General features: G+C 48.6%; 1 protein-coding gene across 2 annotated transcripts in view; it reads left to right on the top strand.

Annotated features, from left to right (window-relative positions):
- Positions 1-17069, top strand: part of GLDN (gliomedin) — a 62204-nt gene extending 45135 nt beyond the window's left edge. The window contains exons 5-10 of one of the 2 annotated variants that reach the window (XM_011226467.3): positions 3759-3896; positions 6046-6174; positions 8911-8994; positions 9093-9218; positions 10215-10365; positions 12737-17068. In XM_011226467.3, coding sequence (XP_011224769.2) covers positions 3759-3896; positions 6046-6174; positions 8911-8994; positions 9093-9218; positions 10215-10365; positions 12737-13214 — 1106 coding nt within the window. In that variant the 3' untranslated portion in view covers positions 13215-17068. Of the gene's footprint in view, positions 1-3758; positions 3897-6045; positions 6175-8910; positions 8995-9092; positions 9219-10214; positions 10366-12736 lie in introns of both variants that reach the window. The other variant, XM_034660983.1, reaches the window with a different exon arrangement.
- The last annotated feature ends 1905 nt before the right edge of the window (positions 17070-18974 follow it).

The following is an 18974-nucleotide window of genomic DNA, read 5'->3' as shown; positions in this document are numbered from 1 at the left end:
GGCCAGGGGGCCAGGGCACGGCCAGGGTGGGACGAGAGGAAACTGTCGGAGGCACCGGTCATGAGAGAAAGACAGACTCTATGGAGACAAAACACCCCCACCCTTCCTTAACAGAAGTGGAAAAAATGACCATGCGCGCCCAGCTCCGAGTCAAAATCCATTCTTCAGCAAAGGTCTTTAATATCTTTAGCGGTGGAGTGTCAGCCCTGGAGTGTCAGCAGGACCACAGCCGCCTCCCCGTGTGAACACTTCCCGGTCTCACACAGGACCTTCCGGAGAAAGCAAAGGCACACGAGGGAGGAGTGGAGGGGAAATCGGAGGCTGATGCAGAGGCTCTTTGTGACTAGAATAAACGCCTGAAAGAGAAAACCCCGAAGGAACTAGAAGACACCATTGCCCCGAGCGCTGCGGAACGTGGGTCGTGTGAAACCTGTCGAAGGTATCGGTTATCCCCGGCGCATTGTGTGGGCCCGGCTCTATGGCAACGTTCTCGCCTCGTGTCCTTCGGATAATGTGCCCGATTGCCTATTTAAAATCCCGACAAAAGGACGTCTTCCTAGGCAGAGGCCCCTGATTAAGGGCTCTTCTTGAGGGAGTGCGCCACTTTCCAGCAAGCTGTCCTCACGACCGTGGGCAGGGCTGACCCGGGGCCGCGGGGCTTCAGGGCCGCTGCGAGGGAAGCCTGCCCCAGCCTGCCCCTCCCCACAGGCGCGGTTCGCCGTCCGTGTGACCGAGTCCACTCCGAGCACGTGCCCGCCACGGAGGGGCTGCCCCTGCTCCTGTGCATGGCCTCCCCCACCGTGTCCCCGGCCCCTCCAGCAGCGCGCCACGCCCACCCGGCACGGCCACCGGCAGAGGCGGGAAACCCGGGCCTCTAGGTGCCCCGCGCAGCTGCATTTCAGGGTTTTCATAAAGATGCGGTTTTTGTGGTTGGCTGAAGTCCAGCGAACACGGCTTTGTGCGCTGCGTCGTCTAACAGCACTTGAAGGTTCCTGAGCTCGTTGCCGTCCTCCTGGGGGTGGTCCGTGTAGGGTCCCTTGAACTTGGAAGAGCAAATGTCCCGGAGTGTGTATCACTTCCCCGGCATAAAGGAAAGGTGCTAAGAGCTGCAGATGTAGGTTTTGGGGAATATTGCCTCTGAGGGCAATACAGGGTCTTCCAGTGCGATCTGTCTATGATGGGATGTGTTAACCTCCCCACTGCTGACAGGGCTTGAGAAGAGCCAATCAGGTAGTGGAGAGAGGCTTCTAGGCTGCCACGACGGGAGGTTAATCTGAATGACCTCCAAGGTGCCTTCCAATCCCGAATTCTCGGATTCTCTTGGGACAGGGATTTTGGAATCCTAGGGGGTTGGTAGGAAGTGGGGAGGAGGTGGGTGCAGATCCTAAAATCTGGAGTGTTTATCTGGAGGGAGGACAACTGGAGAGTGGGGACCAGCCAAGTTGATGAGCGTAGGAAAGGGGCTGTGGGCGGTCACTTAGCCAGAGCCTATAAGAAGGAACATGGGATGGGGAGGGTGGGCACCTGAGTGGCTCAGTCCAATAAGCATCTGACTCTTGGTTTCAGCTCAGGTCATGATCTCAGGGTTGTGAGATTGAGCCCTGCTTTGGGCTCCATGTTCAGTGCCGAATCTGCTTGAGATTCTTTCCCTCTTCCTCTCTGTCCCCCTCTGCCCCTCTTCTCTCTCCAAATAAATAAACAAATAGTCTAAGAAAAAAAAAAGAGGGGGTCTTGGGGACTGGCAGGGTAATTAGAAAAGAAAATGTTTGGATCTTAAGCCCTCTTGGTTATAGAGGTTGAGGGGAACTAAAGGTCTGTTTGCACTAAAACATGCCTCTGGCTCTTCCCTGTTGCCTGAAATCTGTCACTTTGAGCAGTATCTCCAGGAAGCTGTTGTGAAAATGAGCATGTGGGTCCTGCAGATAGGGGACTGTGTTAATAGATTCATATCTGGCAATACCTCTGCCTGGTATTAGGCAATCCCTTTCCTTCTCAGGGCCCCAGGGTCCCTGGGTGCTTAGAAGATCTAGTAGTTTTTTATAGGTTCCATGAAATTTTCTACAAAACAATTGGCTATCTGCAAATAAAGATGATTTGAATCCATCCTTTCCAATCTTTTCTTTTTTCTTTTCTTTTCTTTTCTTTTCTTTTCTTTTCTTTTTTCTTTTCTTTATTGCACTAGCTGGGACCTCTGGTATTGTGTGAAATAAAAGAAATGAGTATTGATGCCCTTGCCTTGTTCCTGATCTTAGGGGAAAATCAGTTAGTCTTTCATCACTAAGGATGAGGTTAGCAAAAGGTATTTATAGAGAGGCCCTTTTTCAGATTGAGGACGTTTCTTTCTATTTTTTTCCTTGATGAGAATTTTTATTAAGAATGGGTGTTACATTTTACAAATGCCTTTTGTGCATCTGCTGAGAGGATACGATCCTTTTCTTTCTTAAATCGTTGATGTGCTACATGACATTCACTGAACAATTCAAATCGTGGACTCCATTCTGGCAGCAAAACTGCTTCCAGCTCTGCTTCATACTCCTGAAGCTGGTTTTTAGCCTCAGTTATAATGGACCTACAGCAGCATTGACTCTTGGGCTAATTTAGCCTCACTACTGAGACAAGACTTCCAAGAACTTTATCCAATATCGTCCTGTCATTTTCTGAGATCTCTCTGCTTTGATTGGTGAGAATGAAGCCCTTTCCCTGGGCAAGCATGGGGAGTTGTACAGGAATTTCCTATTTGTTCTTGCCCTGCCTTGTAGAGTTGCGCCCTGCAGACCCAAGGAGAGCCCTCTGAAGTTCTCCAGAGCTCCATCTTTACAACCTCCTTCTGTCTCATGAAGCCTAGCCCCCTCCACCTCCCCAGACTCTGGCTCTTGTCTCCTCACCTCGGGGAAATTGTGAGGCTCTATTCGGGCACCACTCCCTTTGCTGCTGTCTGGAAACTACCTGCCAACAGGGACCAGGGCAGTCGTATCATGCACCTAGTTTGCTTCCTTCCTCCCAGAGATCAGAATGCTGTGTGGTCCATGATCCCTGCTGAGAAGGGCCATTGCCCAGACTCTTGCCCGTGTCTAGCTGAGAGGGGCAGGTCCGCCATTCCTGCAGTTATGGTTCCCCGGGAACAGAGGCAGACCGTCCGCCCACTGCGGATTTTGTTTGCACTATCACCGTCCCTCTTAACGCTGTGCTAGAGCAACTTTGCCCATTTTGCTCTTTTGATGAAGAGCATTTTGCATTGGAATGCACAGAGAGCACGGAATCAGATCTCTGCTGCTCACCTGGTGGCCTCAGTGATGAGCACTGCGAGCCTGAGCTCCAGCTTCCCTACAGTGAGAGTTAGGATGACGGAGTGGCCCACCACCCCATATGTTGTGAGGAAGAGACCCAGAAGGCAGCGGACAACACCCACCCTTCAGGGCGCCACACAGACCCCTCTGCATGCTCCGTCCTCCCGGGGTGGCAGACTTTGGATCAGGCCTTACCTTCCTTCTGCTCTTGCTGTGATTGCCCCTTTTCTGGTTCATTCCTCTCTCCAACCTGTTGGCCCAGCCAAAGGTCCCTAAAATATTCAGAAGAACCACCTGGAAATACTAGTCTTTAATGAGTTTATATCATGCCGCTGTCCTCAAATGGTCACAAAGTGTTAGGTATTTGGTTGTTGAAGCCCCTTCACCCTAAAAGTACAACATACAGTATTACAAAGTGGTATACCAGAATTTCTTACATTACAGGCTAATAAATCATTTTCCTCCCCTTAGGGCTGCCTGGAGCCACAGGAACTCCAGGGGAGAAGGGAGACCCTGGTGAGCTGGGCTTGACTGGAAATGAGGGCCCAGCAGGGCCAAAGGGTGACAAAGGAGACAAAGGGGACGTGTCCAATGATGTGGTCCCCACAGGTAAGCAGCTGGCACTTGGGCGCTCTCTCAGATGAACAGGGCCAGAAACCGGCCTGGTTTTTAGTAGAAAGGCTGCTTGGGTCTTCTCTCCTTATCTGCTTTCTGTGCCCATCCGCTTTGCAGCATGTTTTAGAGTTATGTGCTTTCAAAAAGGAGAAAACCATGCGTGTTATCCCAATGTTGGCGAGACCAAATCTGAGATCTAAGCATAAGTAGTTTAGATAATTCCAGTCTAAACATCATGGTTAGATTGAATGAGGATGAAGGGAACTTCCTTTTTCCAAATATCTCTTAAGTCTAGCACAATCTAGAACAAGACAAGTAAGCAACTTAAGATACTTCCGGGGACAACTGACAGAAATCTCAGGCATTTTCTTCACAGTCTGGGTAGGGTCATCTTCAGATCTTTATCCTAAGCCTTTTGACATGGAATTGGAGCAAACATGGGTTGCTGATCTCCTTTTTCTGGTTTCCAGCCCGGGTTCAGAGCAGACAGTGGGCACCTGGGAGGGGTGGCAGGTGGAGAAGCACAGCAAACCACAGAAAGACATGGTGGAAAGAGCAGGTGACAGCTGACGGTCATGGAGGAGGAAGAGGCAGAAGAATTTCATAACCACAGTACTTCAGAGACCACTTATTTCATAAAAACATAACTATCCTTATGCATTCAATAAATATTTGTGAATGTCAAAGAACACCATTTATGAATTCAAGACTTTGCTAGTAGCTGGGACTATGAAGATGAGAGTGAGTGAGACAGGACATCTGTCCTGACGAAGCTAGGATGATAAGTCAGGAGCAAGGACCTGGAAGCAGTCGCCCGTCTAGCCCATCTAGCCACTCAAAATGTGTTGAGCACCTACTGTTTGCCAGGTACTGTGCTAAGCCCAAAGCTCAAATTATGTTTCGCATGTTTTGTTTCTTAACCAGGGAGGTTGCTATGCAAAGTACAGAACACTTAAGAAGGGATTTGACAGGACACACATAAGTGAATATACTTGGAAATATGAGATCATGTTCTACCCAGTTCAATGGGAATCCGCACATGCCAGATACCGCGCTCTCCTACACTACCTAGCAAGTGCGGGGTGCCGACAAGCTGTGCAGAAAAGCACCCGCCCTGAGTATATCCCAATGCCAGACACTGGGCAGAGCTGAGTGTCCCCTGGCCAGACAGCAAACGAGGCATATGAGGAGGGCTCATGTCTGCCCTGCCGCCAGATCTCTGCCCCTTTCAGAGTGGGCTTGGACCTGCCGCTAGCCTCTGTGACCCTGGCTTGCCCATTCTAGAGAGACTGGAAGGGCTTATTTGGTCTGGCCGAGAAGAGGCAGCTAATAAGACCTGAGATCACCAGTCAGCTTAGGACAGGAGGGTAGAACCAAAGGGCTAAATGGTCCAGCCTCATGGCGTCCTTGATGGCTCCAGGCAGGAGCACCTGCAAAGGACTGTACCCATGCACACTGGCCATCGAAAGTGAGTGCACTCACGCCAGTGACCTCAGTGGCTCCTCACAGGGCAAGACAGGGAGGATGAGACTCAGTCTGGAAATGAAGAAACAGGCTCAGAGGGTTCAGCTGCCTGCCCAAGGTCATAGGCTGGGCAGGCTCCCAGGAGGAGGCTTTCAAAAATCCAGACGACCAGTCTCCCCATCATTTTGAACTAATTGTTCTGGGTGGGATCCCAGCATGAAGATTGTAATACAGCTCCTTAGGTGACTCTAATAAGCAGTCAAGGTTGAGATCCTTCCACATGGCCAGAGAAGTAAGCATGAGCTTTGTCGCGAGACACACCTGAGGTTGAGTTCCAGCTCTGTTCCCAGTTGTGAGCTTGGGCAAAGCACTGAAATTCCCCAAGACTCAGGTCACTGAGGGGCTACTAACACCATCTCACAGAATGGGTGGGGAGAACAACGGGAAGGAGATTTGTAAAATTCTTAGCACAGTTCCCAGCACAGAGTTGGAACTCAGCGCCGGCTATGGGTGCTTCCTCAGCTTTGCGCGGACGAGTGCTAGAATGCAGTTAGGTCTGGGAAGGGGGAGCCCAGCCATCCTCCCTGGAGCTGCTCATTCTCCTCTCCCCTGGGAGAAACCCATCTCTGTTTATGGTTCTTGAACCAATCTCTCTCCCCACCCCCTTCTCTCTCACCAGGTGCCAAAGGTGACCAAGGTCCGCCTGGCCCCGCCGGACCCCCGGGCCCTCCAGGTCCTCCAGGACCGCCCGGAAGCAGAAGACCTAAAGGCCCTCGGCAGCCAAACATGCTCAATGGCCAGTGTGCAGGTCACCAGCCCCTCCCAGGGAACCCACCTCTTTGGCTAATGATCCCAAACTCTCAGGCTTCACCCAGGCTTTGCAACCAGATTTTTTAAACAGAGGGTGGAGGTTTTGCCTAAAGTGAGCGATCCCCCTTGCTCCAGGCTGGTGGGCTGCTTGAGAACTCTGCCCTGGGGGTGAGAAATTGTAGCAGGTTTAGAACTGGGCCTCCCATACCCTCCCCTCCCTGCCTTCTCCCCCCTCCCCCCCCGCCCCGTTTATCCCGACTATTCCTCTTCCTTGCCAAACCCACCATCTCTCTCCCCTGAAACAGTCTCAAAGGCTAAGCCATTTGCTCTGGGAGCGTGAAGGGCTTGGCTGATGCTGGCGAGACACAGTACTACGGTTCTGCGCTCACCACCGCTAAGCTCTGCGTGCTAACCATGTGCGGGGCACGGTGCTAAGTGCTTAGTTTGTTGGAGGCTCCCAGCGGTGCCACAATATGGGAATCGATATTGCCACCAACTTACAGATCCCAACTGAAACACCAAGGAGCCCTGTAGCTTGCCCAAGTTCACTCAGTTAGTAAGTGACAGAGCTGGGATTCACGCCTGCCTGGCTCTAAAACTCTGCTCTTCGAGCATCTTCCTTTCAGAGATGGAAATTCACACTTTGAGACTAAGCCAACCAAGGGCAAGGGACACCTGATCTCTGGAAGGCCAAGAGGACTTGTTTGTGGGCCAATTGGTGACAGAGGTGGCCATGGGACTGAAAGCTAATTACAAATGAAGGGCCATCCTAACGAGAAATACTTCTAAGGTGATGCTTGACCTTCTCCCCAGGGAGGTGACCTGGGACCTACTCACCTGCTGAGGCCATGAGAAGGCACAACTTGATGCTGTGACTTCAGTGGCAAACAGAGAGGAGGATCCTGCCTGGAGTTTCTTCCACACTTGCTGTGGATTTCACTGCCACTTCCCTAAACGCTCTTTCGTTCTGTTTAGTGCCCTCTTCTTTTGGGAAGACAGTGTGAGGGGCACACTCAGCAGTCAGAGTGGGCGAATCTGTGCTCTCAAAGATGTCACCCCCCCGCCCCCCAGTCAGTGGAGCCTGATTATGATTCTGCCTGGCGCTCAGCACCACCCCCTCTGTTAGCACCAGCTCTTTGCTGAGCTGCTCTCTGACAATGAGCTGAGTGGGGCCCTTTGCCCAGGAGAAGGGAGGGGAGTCTGACCTGAGCATTTGCAGAGTCCCGGTTTGCCCAAACCGTAGGCTGTGTCAGCCAGGACACGGGTGCTTGCAGAAGGACCCGCCCCTGCCTCGCCCTCTGACTAAGAGGCTGGTCAGCAGGGGCTGGGCCTCAGGGTTGTGAAAACTGCTTGAAATGAGAGGCCGTAATCTTCCACGCTGCCTTCTAGAAATGAGTCCTCGGTTGCCAGGCATCCTGCATCTGAACTTGGCCTTCTCTCCTCCTCCAATTCCATTTCTTTAAGCCCCCACTGCCCCCACAGCTTTAGAAGCAGGTTGGTACAACATGAATTAATGAGAGCCTTTTCTTCAGACTAAGAACAGGAGGGTCTCTCTGTCCCTTTCCTGCACAAAACCCACGTTCCTTAACAGAAACTCCAGATGAAACTCAGAGGCAGCAGGATTGCATGTGGGGGAGTCATAACACTGTCCCCAGGACTGCTCTCCTCAGGACAGGAGGACTTCAGGGAAACACAGGCTCATCCTGCTTTTAGAAAGAAGCTTATTTTTTATTATTTTTTTTAAATAATTAATTTTATTTTATTATATTATGTTAATTAGAAAGAAGCTTAGAGTACAGGGGGTCCTGCCCTTTATTTTACTGATAAAGAAACCTGTGAGCTTCCCTTGGGACAATGGAGGTGCCCCTAGCTCCTAACTAGCGGGTGATTTGAACCTCTCAGAATTGGTCTAGGCAAGTGGGCTGAAGTCCAGAAAGCTTGATTTGCCCCATCCTGCCCCAGACCAGGTCCTTCTCCCCAGTCCACTCCCTTTGTCTTCACACTGGCTGGCTTCCTCCCTTCTGTCCTGCTTCTGCCAACCCTGGACACCTCCTCACCAAAGGTCTGAATTAAGCCCATCTGTTAAAGGGAACAATTGCAACCCAGGTAGGATGAGGTATAGCCTCAAACTAACTGTGAATCAGCCACCTGTTGAGGACCTGAATGTCCCACCGACCTTCAAGCAGATGCAGGTGGGAAATGGTGGAGGGGAGCTCAAACATCTCCGGGCTCCTTCTTCCTCTGTGGTTCCTCCCTTTGGCAGTCCAGGAAGACAAGGTAAAGGGGGCCACCCTATCATGAGGTCCCATCAGCTTCCCTGAAGGTATAAATCCTTCCAGGAAAATGCAATCCATGATAGTGATACCACCTGGCCAGAGGGGCCAGGAAAGTGCCAGTACAGCTCTCCCCTCCCCCACCCCAGAATGCTGAGGGCTTGAACAGGCCACTTTTTCCCTTTGACTGACATTCTCTTGGGATTGCATTATTTTAGCAACTGTGATTAGGGAAAGCTTGCTGGGAACTCCCCAAACAGAGGGTGGGAGTGGAGTGGGGTGGGGGGAATTGGAAGTATTTGACTTGTTGCTTAAAAGCAAGCAACCAAAAAATGTGGTGGGCCTATTGTAAGGGATGCTTATAGGACTAGAGCCTGGAGTGAAGTGGGGAAAGTGCCAGTTTTGAAGTTACACAAATCTCACTGCAGTGCCTGCGCTTGCTCTGATTGCTGTCGTTGTAGGTGAGACATGCGCTACACCGAATGATGGCACCTTGGTTGGAAAAGCTGATGAGAAGGTCGGGGATCACCATTCTCCACCAGCAGGTACGTGGAGCAAAGCTTCTTGTTTTGAAATTCAGAAACTGGATGCCTTAAAGTCACAGCTGGTAGATGAGTGATTTTCCTTTCTCTTCCTTTGGTAGAATCCATGATCGCTTCCATCGGAAGTCCGACACAAGTCCTGAAAGTTAAAGAGACATTTGGAACGTGGATAAGAGAGTCTGCGAACAAGAGTGATGAGCGGATCTGGGTGACTGAACACTTCTCAGGTACCTTCCCTTGGCAAGGAGGCAGATCTGTGCGGGGGCTGTGCCCTCCATCGGGTGCCTGCCTGCAGGCTCATTCTATGTCTGTGTGTCTGAAACACCTGCCGACTGGTGTCACAGAACTGCTCTTTGTTTCCAAAGCACGAATGCATGGGCAGCACACTTTTTCTCAGTTGAGCCCACTGGGGATGAGCCTTGCAGTTCAGGTCACTGGGGCAGGACCAGGGTGCTCCCAGTGTAGCTTATCCAGTTTTAGGCAAAGGATCCAGAAGGAAACAAATAGCATTATGCCGACAGCCTTATAAGCCCAAAACCATAACATGGAAGAAATGTCAAATTCTTGTGCACCGTCCATCTTTCTTGAAGGAGGGCACTTTTGGTCATCTTTCTTAGAGATCTGTTGGACAGGGAGCCCAGGGACAAGGTGAAGTGCCTGCTTGCAGGCATACTGCCTTGAAGCATGACCCCGGTTGTGCGGTCCCGCAGAGACGTGGTCAGGGATGGCCAGCGGTGGTAGCAGTAGCCTCGCTCCAGAAGGGGTCTGGCCACACTCACTGGTCAGAGCGATTGCTGAGACACTGCTTCATTTCATCAGGGCTCAGTGACGGCCCAGGTTAGCATCTGAGAAGGACTCTGGCTCAGAAGGAAAGAGGAACACTCGGTTAGCAGTGGCAGGAACAGGCAGAGGGGATCGCAGAAGCGCCAAGGGTTCACTGTTCCCAGGACAGGCCTCTGTCAGTCTGATAGAAGAGGCTATAAATAATCCAGAGTGGTCTGGGAGGGAGCCATACAGTTGTCCTGGGAGGGGCAAAGCCAACTCTGTGGCTTCTACCTTTGAAGGACGGTTCAGGAATCCAGAGAAGAGAACTGGCCTTTGAATCTGGGAGTCTGAGACTCCAACGTGGACACGGACCCTTGCAAGACACCTCGCTCTCAACTTTCGTCCTTTAAACTCCTCCCGACTAACTCCTGTGCCTTTCCCTGGCTTCTCCCCTGCAGGCATCAGGGTGAAGGAGTTCAAAGACCAGCCCTCACTGCTGAATGGCAGTTACACACTCGTGCACCTGCCGTATTATTTCCATGGCTGCGGGCACGCCGTTCACAACAACTCGCTCTACTACCACAAAGGAGGCTCCGACACCATAGTGAGGTGAGGCATTCAGGCCACAGATGCCCTCCTCACGCATCCCAGACAGCGCCTGTGTGGTGCTTTAGTTATCTGAGAGCTGCCTAAGGGTAGGGACCGTGGTTCCTTCATCTTTGTGCCCCAGAGCCTGGCACACAGGGGTCGGTCAGGGTTTGCTGACCGAATGAACCACAGGACACAGTGAGTGAGCCCCATGACCCAGCCCCGGCCTGGGGTCTGCCATACTGCTGGTGGGGACACCAAGAGTAAGGTCAGAACCAGAGAGAAGTAGATCTGGAGGGATAAGGGCTGCAGCTTTCTTATCTTTTGAAAAAAGAGGCAGGCAGAACCTAGCACTCCCCTGTCAGGAAGGCATCACTGAAGTCAGTTGTATTCTGAAAAACTTGCGGTGTGAAGAATTTCATGTCACAGCTCAGATCACTGAAGACTAAAGACTGAATACAGGGCAAAGTCAGGCACCTTTGTGTTTAGATTGATCTGTCGTCCTGATGGAGCCCTGGCCAGGCCACCTCTCCTCCCCCTTGCTCTCCCAGCGGGGAGGAGGTGGCCACCTGGGTAGACTGAGCCAAGTCTTCCTGGCTCCCCAAAAGAACTGCTAAATTCTGTCTTTGTGGCTGAAGAAGACACCAAGTTCTGGGTTTTAGAGACAGAAGCAGGTCATCTTGGGCAAATCAAGAAAGCAGCGAACTCGGTCAGCTTCCAGCTTTGTCTACTCACTCCGTGGCCTTGGACAAGACACCACCTCCTGTGGTCCGCAGGTCCTCAGTAAAAATGAGAGGATAGACCAGGGCCCCTGCAGCCCTCTAGCGGGAGTCCTATCTGAAATAATGCCAGTATGATGAAAGCTATGGTCCTAGTCATTCCAAACAAGAGATAAGGATCTGGGGGAAAACTGGGTCCCTCTTCTCCCACCTTACCCCCCTCCCCTCTATGAGGCCCAGCCGCAACAACCTTGTTGGCCTTGGAGTGTGGGTTAGGCTGGGGACACACGTTAGTTGTGGCTGGAAGCGTCCGCCCCTTGACCTCTCATCCCCCTTTCCCGGCTCCCCCATCACTGCAACATCTCCCTGTCCACCTCATTGGAGAGTCTCGTGCTAACAGAAAACAGCAACCAGCCCCCCTCCTGTTTAGAAGCCAGCACTCCCCAGACACATTCCTTCCTGTGCCCTTTCTCCTCATGTGTTTCTCCTCCCTATTGCCCCCGGGCTGTGTTTACCTAGGGGTGAGGGTGGTGAGGGAGTTCTGGGGTGAATGAGCCCCAGAAAGAGGATCGGCCACTCCAAGAAAGAGTGGCTTCAAACGAAGCTTAGCCCGTGTGATGTGCTGCTTAGGACTGTCCTGCAGCCCTGCTCTCTGCCAGCCGCAGGTGGCGGGGCAGGGGGCAGGCTGGAATTAGACCCCGTTTCGCCTGCGAAGGAGGTGTGCTTTTTTGAAAAACGCAGCCGCCAGGCACCAGGACCAGAGCGCTGGCAGCACAGGCATTTGGAGAAGCCCGTGAGCTGAGCTGGGCAGGCAGGCTCTTCTCCAGCCCTCGCTTGCCTCTGGCTTCTTCTCACCGCTTGCTCCAGGGTTTCCTAATTGGCCTCCAGCTTGTGAGGCTCCAGCCACAGTCCCGCTGTCCCCGTTTCTTCTGCTGCTCAACGGCACCCTCTTGTGTTCTTCTTCTCTTCTAGCCTAACGTTCCCGAATTTTCATTCCTGGAGTTAGGTAACCTTTGGATCACTATCGGCTTTTTTGATCTGGTCTGGGCGTGGAGTCTGCATAATCAGACAGCCTCCAGAGCCGAGGGCAGGGGGAGTCCACGCCACAGGTCGAGTTATCCAGTCACTTTCCTGACGAGAAAACTGACTTCACCACACTGACTTTGCTACATCTCTTCTCGGCGGGCGATTTCCCGCTTCATTTAGACTGCTGTGACGTGTTTGTCTTTAAAACCCCAGCAGGGGTAGAGGAAGAACCCCCAAACTTGCAGTTAGAAAACTTAAATTCAAACTCTGGCTACTTACGTTCGCGGGCCAGTCACTTCTCCTTTCTCATCTGTAAAAAGCAAAGACTGGACTAGATCCTTTTTTAAGGCCCCCTGCAGGTCTAAGAATCTTCGGGCGTTTCAGGAGGTTAGCAAACACTTGAGGAGTCATGAGGGTAAGGAATGTTCCTGGGGTCACGTGGCTCGCAGGCGGCCACTCACATGTAGTGACCATCCTTGACATCCTTGATGCACAGAGCATTGTGGGTAGACCACTAGAATGGGCAAGACCTAAACTTAGAAATGCAGAGTCCCAGGCCCCACCCGGTTTAATAGAGGATAGTCACGAATAAAACCACCATTGTCCACAAAAACGCTGACTCCTATCTGCCTTTTTACACATTTCAGATTTGATTTTGGCCAAGAAACATCCCAAACTCTGAAGCTTGAAAATGCCCTGTATTTTGATCGAAAATACCTCTTTGCAAATTCCAAGACTTACTTCAATTTAGCTGTGGATGAAAAGGGGCTTTGGATTATCTATGCTTCAAGTGTGGATGGCTCGAGCATTCTTGTCGCCCAGTTGGATGAGAGGACATTCTCTGTGGGACAACGCATCAATACCACGTACCCCAAAGCCAAGGCCGGCAACGCCTTCATTGCGCGAGGGATCCTTTATGTGACAGACACCAAAGATATGAGGATAACATTTGCTTTTGATTTGTTAGGAGGGAAACAGATCAATGCTAACTTTGATTTAAGAACTTCCCAGTCTGTCCTTGCCATGTTATCATACAATATGAGAGACCAGCATTTATATTCGTGGGAAGACGGCCATTTAATGCTTTACCCTGTGCAGTTTTTGTCACCTACATTAAACCAGTGAGGAGAGGCACCTGTTCCCCTCAGTAACTTCCAGATGTTCTCTGGATCATTTACATCCCAACATACAACTCGTCTTTAGGGTAACCAGGTACTTAGCTGTCATAATCTCATGATATGAGTGTTGATATGGTCAGGGAACCCCCTTGAAGTTCAGATTCCTGAGGAGAAAATAGCAAAGACAAAGTCAAAATGGCTAAGATTTGGTGGTTTCTCCACAGACTAGCTGGGCGAGTTACCCCCTCCCTCTTTGGGCCTTGTTTTCCTGACCGGTAACATGAGAGGGCTGGCGAAGATGATGGGCAAGAATTCCTCCACCTGTGGGAAACTCTGGTTCTTGGCTGTTGCTGCTTTCACAACTGCCATCCATCTGGTTTTGGTTTTGGGGTATTTGGCCACGTGTTGAGCAAATGTACCTCCGAGTTTCTAAGCCCAATTACTTGAGCAGTGAATTCCTGAGCACTGACTTGTTTTCAGTGCCTTGGGAAGCCTCATGGACCCTTTCAGGCTGCGGAGGGACCAGATTGCCCATGATTTATTACCTTTCTCTGCCTCCACACCTGCCACCCCAGCACCAGAATGACCATTATCCTCAGCTCCTGATTGCTGCTCCAGGATTAGCAAAAGCCAGGCCCAGCCACATGCTTGGGTTTGCTAATGAAAGAGAAACAGGCCCTTCCAGGCTCCCATCCATCTCTGATCATGCTGATTTGCAGCTGTGGATAAATGCTGACTCCTCAGGTCACCCTGGAGGCTTCTTCCCCAGCTACGCCTCTGCGCTCAGAGAGCTAAATATTGTGTAAGTAGGCATGAACCCGGCTAGAGCCATGGGAAGCCCTTGGCAGTTTTCGGGAGAGGCACCGTATGTGGCTATTACCTAGAGCGGGGACGGACAGACTATGGCCATGAGGCCAAGCAGGCTCACTGCTGGTTTCTGTAAGTTGTATTGGGACACAGTTACACCCATTTGCTCACGTATCCTAGTTTCTGACTACTTTTGCTGTACAATAACAGAACTGAGTCGTTGCAAAAGAGTCGAGTAGGGGCCCGCAAAGCCCCTAAAACCCTTACCCTCTAGCCCTTTACAGCCAAAGTTTGCCGACCCCTGAGCTAGGATATAAAGTGAGCCTGACTGTCGGAAGGCTTATTCACCAGGGGCAGTTTATTTTGTTTTGCTTTGTTCCACACTAAGAAGGAACGATTTATATGGTTTGAGTGTTTGGTCGAGGGGAAGGGTGAGAACAGCATAAAATGAAGTGGCCCTCCCCAAAACAGTTCATAAACTGTTCTTTCCCTAATATAGCTTTATAGGATGTGATGGGGTCCCCTTGGACGCCAGGAGAAAAATCTAGCTTAACTTGCACCTGAATGCCCTTAAGTATATATTTTCTGCCAAATCTGTTCTTTAGACATTCTGCAGCCTGGGGTCCAGGCAGGGCTGCTAAGAGGAGAGCAGAATCTGGAAAATTACTGGGGTCTTACAGCCAGAAAGGGGACCTAGGGATTTTTCATCAATTTGCCTTCACTGAATTCATGTGTGTGTGGGAGGAGAGCGATGCGCTCGGGCATTTTTTCCCCGTGAGTTCTAATTCATACTCGGTGACCCTGAGTTCTGGCTTTATACCTTATTAATAGAAGCATTTTAAAACTTAGGGGCCATACAGATTTGAATATTTAAATTCCTCTAACCCCTAAAAACACTTAGGCAGCTACTGGGGACTGTTGTAGTTGTATTCTCAAAATAGCCAATATTTGAAACTTTTTCTCCACTTTTCTGTCAGACTGATTGTAGTCATGTCAGCATAGCTTTGAAAAAAAATACTTTTCAGATTCATGTTTAAGATCAATATATCTAATGAATACTAGTCCCCTTTTAAAGTATTTAAATATATGTGTTGCTGTTTCTGGACACAGGGGACCTGGATATGAATATAGTTTCATAGTAATAGTATATCAGTAATAGTAATATATACAATACTAATTGTATATATGGTAGCAACCAAAAAAGGTTATTGACTTAGTAGTACTCCTTTTAGAAGAAATTTTTTAGAAACCTCCATCTTGATATCTGAGCTATCCTGGCTCCCTTAATTGTGGGGATGGAATCATATACTTCTAGAAAAACTCATTCTGGGATTTTATTTTTCCCATGGCAGAGTACTACCAGGACAACGGAGTCTGACTGAGGTATAATGTGTAATGTTATAATATGGTTGAAAGTTTGTCTTCATGGAGGAGAGATTTTTTTAAGATTTGAAAAACTTCAAGAATTAAGATTTTACTCAATCTTGCCTGCAAGCACTACTCTAGTTAAAAAAAAAAGTTTGGGCTCACTGATAAAATAGAATATACAACCTAATGTTTCAAAGCCAAGATATCATTTTAGAAGTTTACACTGTCATTTATAATCAAAGTTGTTTTAGAGCACTTTCCAAATATCTGCACTTCTGATGTCAGAATCAAAGCAGAGAATGCTCTAATTCTTCTTTAATCTAAAGTAGATAGCTTTCCCCTGGAAAGGAAATAACCCCGTCCTCCCAACCTCAACTGTAGGCCGGACCCTATTTCAAAGCATTTTCCTCTCAAACTGATAACGTGCCCTGTTGAAGCCGTGCAGTTAGGGTCTCAGTGTATCGCTAAGCACAGGTGTTAGGACAGAGAAACAGATCTGGGGTGAAAGTTTTAAAAAGAGGTGTTCTGGTCTTTGCTCCCCACCCCCCGCCTCCGCCGCCACCATAGTCCTATTACCTTCAAGGTTGTAAAGTGAAGGGTCAAATGAGACCCTACGATGCTTAAAGAGCCAGGAGTCCTTTCCCAAGTGCAAGAGGACATGTGGGCTGTGACTCTTTGATGTCAAACCATCTGGGGAAGTATGTGATGGGGCTTTTCAGTTTTCAGCCCGCTGCTGTGACCGGTGGAGGATGCTATTAAAAACCATGACTTCCAGGCTGTGACCACAGATCTGAACCGTTCTGAGCAATGGGTGAATCATGGTGAATGGATCTTTTTTGGTTGTCATTTATTTCACGTTATTCAGTAAAATAATCACTGCTGAATACAATCAGGTGTTGAAACAAGTGTATTCTTTTTTTTCTCTCCTGTTAATTCACATGTTACATTTAAAAGGAAAAAGTAACCACCAAAAACAATACTGTGGAAGAATGACATTGGTTGCTCCTCTGTTGAAACTCCTGCAATTTGCTAACTCCTTCTGAAAACTGAAAAGTCATTGCTATGGACTGTGTGTTCTTTATAGGAAAACATGAAAACTGTAAAACTATAAAGTGAAACTAGTCACTAGCTCCAGAAACAGATACATGCAATGAAGATCTGCTAACTTATCGGCACAGGCAAAGCAACTTGAAAAGAGCATCACCTTTTGGCCTAAAAATAAAAAAGGACAGATTTTTAAAAAACTGACTGTGTGGATTGGGGCAGGTATCTTCATCCCTCAGCGCCTCCGTTTCATCTGTAAAATGTCTAACAGTATTCTTACTTCCTTGCATTTTTCTATGTGAAATGAGAAATGCTATGAAAATCGTACAATTCCAGAGAAATGATTGTTGTTACTTTTATACTTCATATCTGCGGAGAATCAGAGTGACCCTGCTGTTCTCACAGCCTGATTCAGGGGCTGCAGAGAGGGGTCAGGACCACGGCCAGCATCATGGTTTCTGTCCGCTGGCCTGTTCGATTAGGTAGTTGACACTTCATACCAGCACTAAGCAAAAAAGGGTTCTTAGTTCTAAAATAAATTTATAATAAAACTGGCCCAAATAATGAAAAATACTGTTTGAAAACCTGTTGGTGTGACCTGTAGAGCTCCTTTCTAAACTCTCCTGAAGGGTCTGTGCTATTGGGTAGCCCCTGTGTGCACTAATGATGACTTTTGTAAATAGAAGATTACAAAGCAAAAAGAAAAGCCCATTAAAAATAGTAATCTTGCCCCTTTTTATTTTTTTTTAATTTAAATTCAAGTTAGTTACCATAGAGTGTAGTATTGGTTTCAGGGGTAGAATTCAGTGATTCGTCACTTGCATACAACACCCAGTGCTCATTACATCACGTGCCCTCCTTAATACCCATCACCCCGTTACCCCATCCCCACCCACCTCCCCTCCAGCACCCCTCAGTTTGCTTCCTAGAGTTAAGAGTCTCTTATGGTTTGCCTCCCTCTCTGTTTTTATTTCATTCTATTTTTTCCTTCTCTTCCCCTATGTTCATCTGTTTTGTTACTTAAATTCCACATATTAGTGAATCATCTGATATTTCTCTTGCTCTGACTTATTTTGCTTAGCATAGTACACTCTAGCTCCACCCATGTCGTTGCAAATGGCAAGATTTCATTCTTTTTGGTGGGTGGAATATTCCATTGTGTGTATATATCACATCTTCTTTATCCATTCGTCAGTTGATGGGTATTTGGGCTCTTTCCATAGTTTGGCTATTGTGGACATCACTGCTATAAACATTGGTGTGCATGTGCCCCGCGGGTCAGCATTTTTGTATCTTTTGGATAAATATCTAGAAGTGCAGTTGCTGGGTTGTAGGGTAGCTCTATTTTTAGCTTCTTGAGGAAACTCCATACTGTTTTCCAGAGACGTTGCGCCAGCTTGCATTCCCACCAACACTGTAGGAAGGTTCCCCTTTCTCTGCATCCTCAGCAACATCTGTTGTTTCCTGGGTTGTTAATTTTAGCCATTCTGACTGGTGTAAGGTGGTATCTCATTATGGTTTTGATTTGTATTTCCCTGATGATGGGTGATGTTGAGGATTTTTTTCATGTGTCTGTTGGCCTATTGTATGTCGTCTTTGGAGAAAAGTCTGTTTGTGTCTTCTGCCCATTTTTTAACTGGATTATTTTTGGGGTGTTGATTTTGATTAATTCTTTATAGAGTCTGGACACCAGCCCTTTATCTGACATGTCATTTGCAAATATCTTCTCCCATTCCATCAACTGCCTTTTAGTTTTGTTGACTATTCCCTTTGCTGTGCAAAAGCTTTTTATCTCGATGAAGTCCCGGTAGTTCACTTTTAAATTTCTTTTTATAATAATTTTTATTATGCCATGTTAGTCACCATACAGTATATACTTAGTTTTTGATCTAATGTTCCATGATTCATTGTTTGCGTATAACACCCAGTGCTCCATGCAATACGTGCCCTCCTTAATACCCATCACGCCTATCGCAATCCCCCATCCCCCTCCCCTCTGAAGTCCTCAGTTTGTTTCCCAGAGTCCACAGTCTCTCACGGTTCATTCCCCCTTCTGTTTACCCCTCCTTCACTCTTCCCTTCCTTCTTCTACTGATCTTCCTGCTATTTCTTATGTTCCATAAGTGAGTGAAACCATATGATAATTGTCTTTCTCTGTTTGACTTATTTGACTTAGCATAATCTCCTCCAGTCCCATCTATGTTGCAGCAAATGTTGGGTAATCATTCTTTCTGATGGCTAATATTCCATTGTATATATGGACCACATCTTCTTAATCCATTCATCTGTTGAAGGGCATCTCAGCTCCTTCCACAATTTCGCTGTTGTGGACAATGCTGCTATGAACATTGAGGTGCATATGGCCCTTTTCTTCACATCTGTATCTTTGGGGTAAATACCCAGTAGTGCAATTGCTGGGTCATAGGGTAGCTCTATTTTTAACTTTTTAAGGGACCTCCACACTGTTTCCAAAGTGGCTGTACCAACTTGCATTCCCACCAACAGTGTAAGAGGGATCCCCTTTCTCCACATCCTCTCCAACATTTGT

This window comes from Ailuropoda melanoleuca, chromosome 5, assembly GCF_002007445.2.
Source record: "Ailuropoda melanoleuca isolate Jingjing chromosome 5, ASM200744v2, whole genome shotgun sequence".
NCBI lineage: Eukaryota > Metazoa > Chordata > Mammalia > Carnivora > Ursidae > Ailuropoda > Ailuropoda melanoleuca.
The sequence above is the reverse complement of the archived record's forward strand: the minus strand, read 5'-3'. Positions and strand labels throughout refer to the sequence as shown.